General features: G+C 39.2%; 1 protein-coding gene across 1 annotated transcript; it reads left to right on the forward strand.

The window, feature by feature from the left end:
- Window positions 1–1,232: 1,232 nt before the first annotated feature.
- On the forward strand, window positions 1,233–2,180 carry LOC141630753 (uncharacterized). Its single transcript, XM_074443513.1, has 2 exons — window positions 1,233–1,510; window positions 1,598–2,180. The coding sequence occupies exons 1-2, from the start codon at window positions 1,233–1,235 to the stop codon at window positions 2,178–2,180; spliced, it is 861 nt and encodes a 286-aa protein (XP_074299614.1).
- Window positions 2,181–2,861: the final 681 nt, after the last annotated feature.

Genomic DNA, 2,861 nt, shown 5'->3' on the forward strand with positions numbered 1-2,861 from the left:
GTGCCTGGGTATAATCGAACTTTCTACTGAGATAAGACGGTGCCTTCTGATTTTTGGCACAAAAATCAGAGAAGTAATATAGAAAATATTTTGTGTAGAATGTTAAACGTTCTTTTGATGCAATAGAAGAGCATAATTTTTGTAACTTTTCTTCTCATCCTTATTCTATTTATATAGAAAGGATTGGGTGTCAGGGAAACAGGGTGATGCATTTGTGAAGGGTTGTAACTCTTCACAAATTAAGATCAAAAGCATTTAAATTACGCGGATTGGGTGTCAGGGAAACAGGAGGATGCATTTGTGAAGGGTTAGAACGAGAACTATTCCGCAATCCCGTAAATAATTATACGAGCGTACACTCCGTACTTCCCGAACTCGTATTTTATTATTTAGAAATTATCCATCAGTGAACCGATCTTAATTACGCCAAATGAACTGATAATTACTCTTAAATCACCAACACGCCCTTGACTTTTTGTACCGACCGTCTACTATGTTTTATTGAGTGAATGCTTCGGTCAGTAATTTACCGAGAAATAAGTTTCGGTCGGTAAATAAAATTATTAACTAAATTTACCGACCATTTTTTAGTTTCGGTAATGAAATTTACCGACAAATTGTTATATTATCGACTGCTTGTATCAGACGGAAATGCATGCTGTTCTTGTAGTGGATTAATCCACGATTTTAATTTTATGAGAGTATTGAGTACAAGTCCATATGTTTGATTTTGCATGTATTTACTTACGGTAGTTCAAAGGAATTTGATGATGAGAACACTTTGAAAGTCATCCTTGGGAATTTAGCAAAAGCTTCATCTACCAAATATCGTTCATAGGAGCCGAACACAGCTAATCTCGTCGTAGATGTTAGTATGGACAACTGGTTCTGATCAGGTGAAGCATAGTTATAAAATCGGGGTTCCATCATTGCTGCCAACATATAAGAAAAATCATCGGATAACAGCGGATATTATTTAATACGGAAAATAATGAGATACTTGTTATACAAGGCGTATATATTAGTTTAGGTAGGAGTATATCATCTAGCCTTATTTTTAGGAATTAGTTTCCTAAGTTGTATATACAGTATCTCTCTTTGTAGCCGTATATATGTAACCTCTTGCAATACGATTCTAATAACAGGAAATCATTCACCAAATTCATCTCTTGTTTCACGTTTTCATGGTATCGTGAGCAAGGTTTTTTTTTCTTTCAAATCAAATTAACACAATGGCAGGAGAAGATGGCACAAATACTAAACTCAAAGTCATTCCCATGAGTTCTCCTCTTTACCATCATCAATCGGATAACCCTAATTTGTCGCTCACGCAAATCATTTTTAATGGCGAAAATTATGACTTGTGGCCAGTCGCCGTTAAGAATGGTCTTGATGCGAAGAACAAACTAGGGTTTGTTAAAGGAAAGGTAAAAAAGCCATCAGGGGACAAAGGAGATGACAGTCTCGAGTCGGTGGCTTGGCGACAATGTAATGCCATGTTGAAAGCATGGTTACGGAACGTTATTGACCCAAAATTACACCCAAGTATTGCTTTCAACTTGACGGTAGCATAAGTTTGGGATGAATTGAAGGATAGGTATTCAATCGACAATGCTCCACGGGTTCACCAGTTGAAGGGAGAACTCAATGAATGCAAACAAGGACGAGAATCCGTGGTTGAGTACTACACTCAAGTCAAGACCATTTGGGATGAATTTGCAAATTATAGCAAGATTCCAAATTGCACTTGTGGCACGCCAGTTATGATAGCCAAGGAGCAAGAAGAGGAGAAGGTCCATCAATTTTTGATAGGACTAGACACGGGATTGTATGGACAGATTCGTACAAATCTGTTGATGGAGGACCTGATTACATGTCTCACTCCCGCGTATGCCTTGATATTACATGAAGAAAGACATTCCAGCATAACTAAGACGAAGGAAGAGAATAATGAAGCAGCCATGGCAACACGGTCTTATGTTGCGGGAAGAGGCAGAGGTTATTACTCAAAACAGGACACGGAAGACGAAGAACTAGAAGAAGAAGAAGAAGAAGAAGAAGTGGCACCCCCACATTGTACTTATTGTGGTAAGTACTACCACACTGAAGATAGCTGCTACGACAAACATGGCTATGATGTCACGAAAAGCAGAGAAAGAGGCCGCGGCCATCGAGGATGAAACAGTCGTGGACCCGGCATGGGACGTTATTCAAATGGAGAAAGAGGACAGCAAAGCAACTTTCAGGCGAATGCCGTGGGGAGTACATCAGGGACAAAGGAAAGTGATACATGTAAACAAAATTTGCCCTTCACTGTCGAGGAGATAGAGCGGATTCAGAGCCTTTTGATGACAAGTCCCGAAGGTAGTGACAAGCTCACATGTATGAATGTTAATCTTACTAAAGAATGGTTAATAGACAGTGGAGCATCACACCACATGACAGGACGGCGAAACTATCTTCAAAACGTATGGACAAAGGACTCGTCAATTTTTGGGTTACCTGATGGAAGAGAGGTTAAAGCAACGGAACATGGCAAAGTTGTGTTGAACAAGAATTTTATTTTAAAATACGTCCTTTTTGTACCATCACTAACGTGTGATCTCATTCCCGTTCAGCAATTAACACATAAAAACAATTGTGTAATAACATTTTATTCGGACCATTGTGTTACGCAGGACCAGGTTACAAGGACGGAGATCGGACGAGGTGAGCATCTTGATAGGGTTTATCTTTTTAGGCCAAGTAGAGCCGAATTGGTTAGCAAGACATCAATGACCAAGGAGGATCAACTATGGCATAAACGGCTTGGACATCCGTCAAGTAGTGTATCGTCTCTTTTTTCTAAATTGATTGGTTAC

This window comes from Silene latifolia, chromosome Y, assembly GCF_048544455.1.
Source record: "Silene latifolia isolate original U9 population chromosome Y, ASM4854445v1, whole genome shotgun sequence".
NCBI lineage: Eukaryota > Viridiplantae > Streptophyta > Magnoliopsida > Caryophyllales > Caryophyllaceae > Silene > Silene latifolia.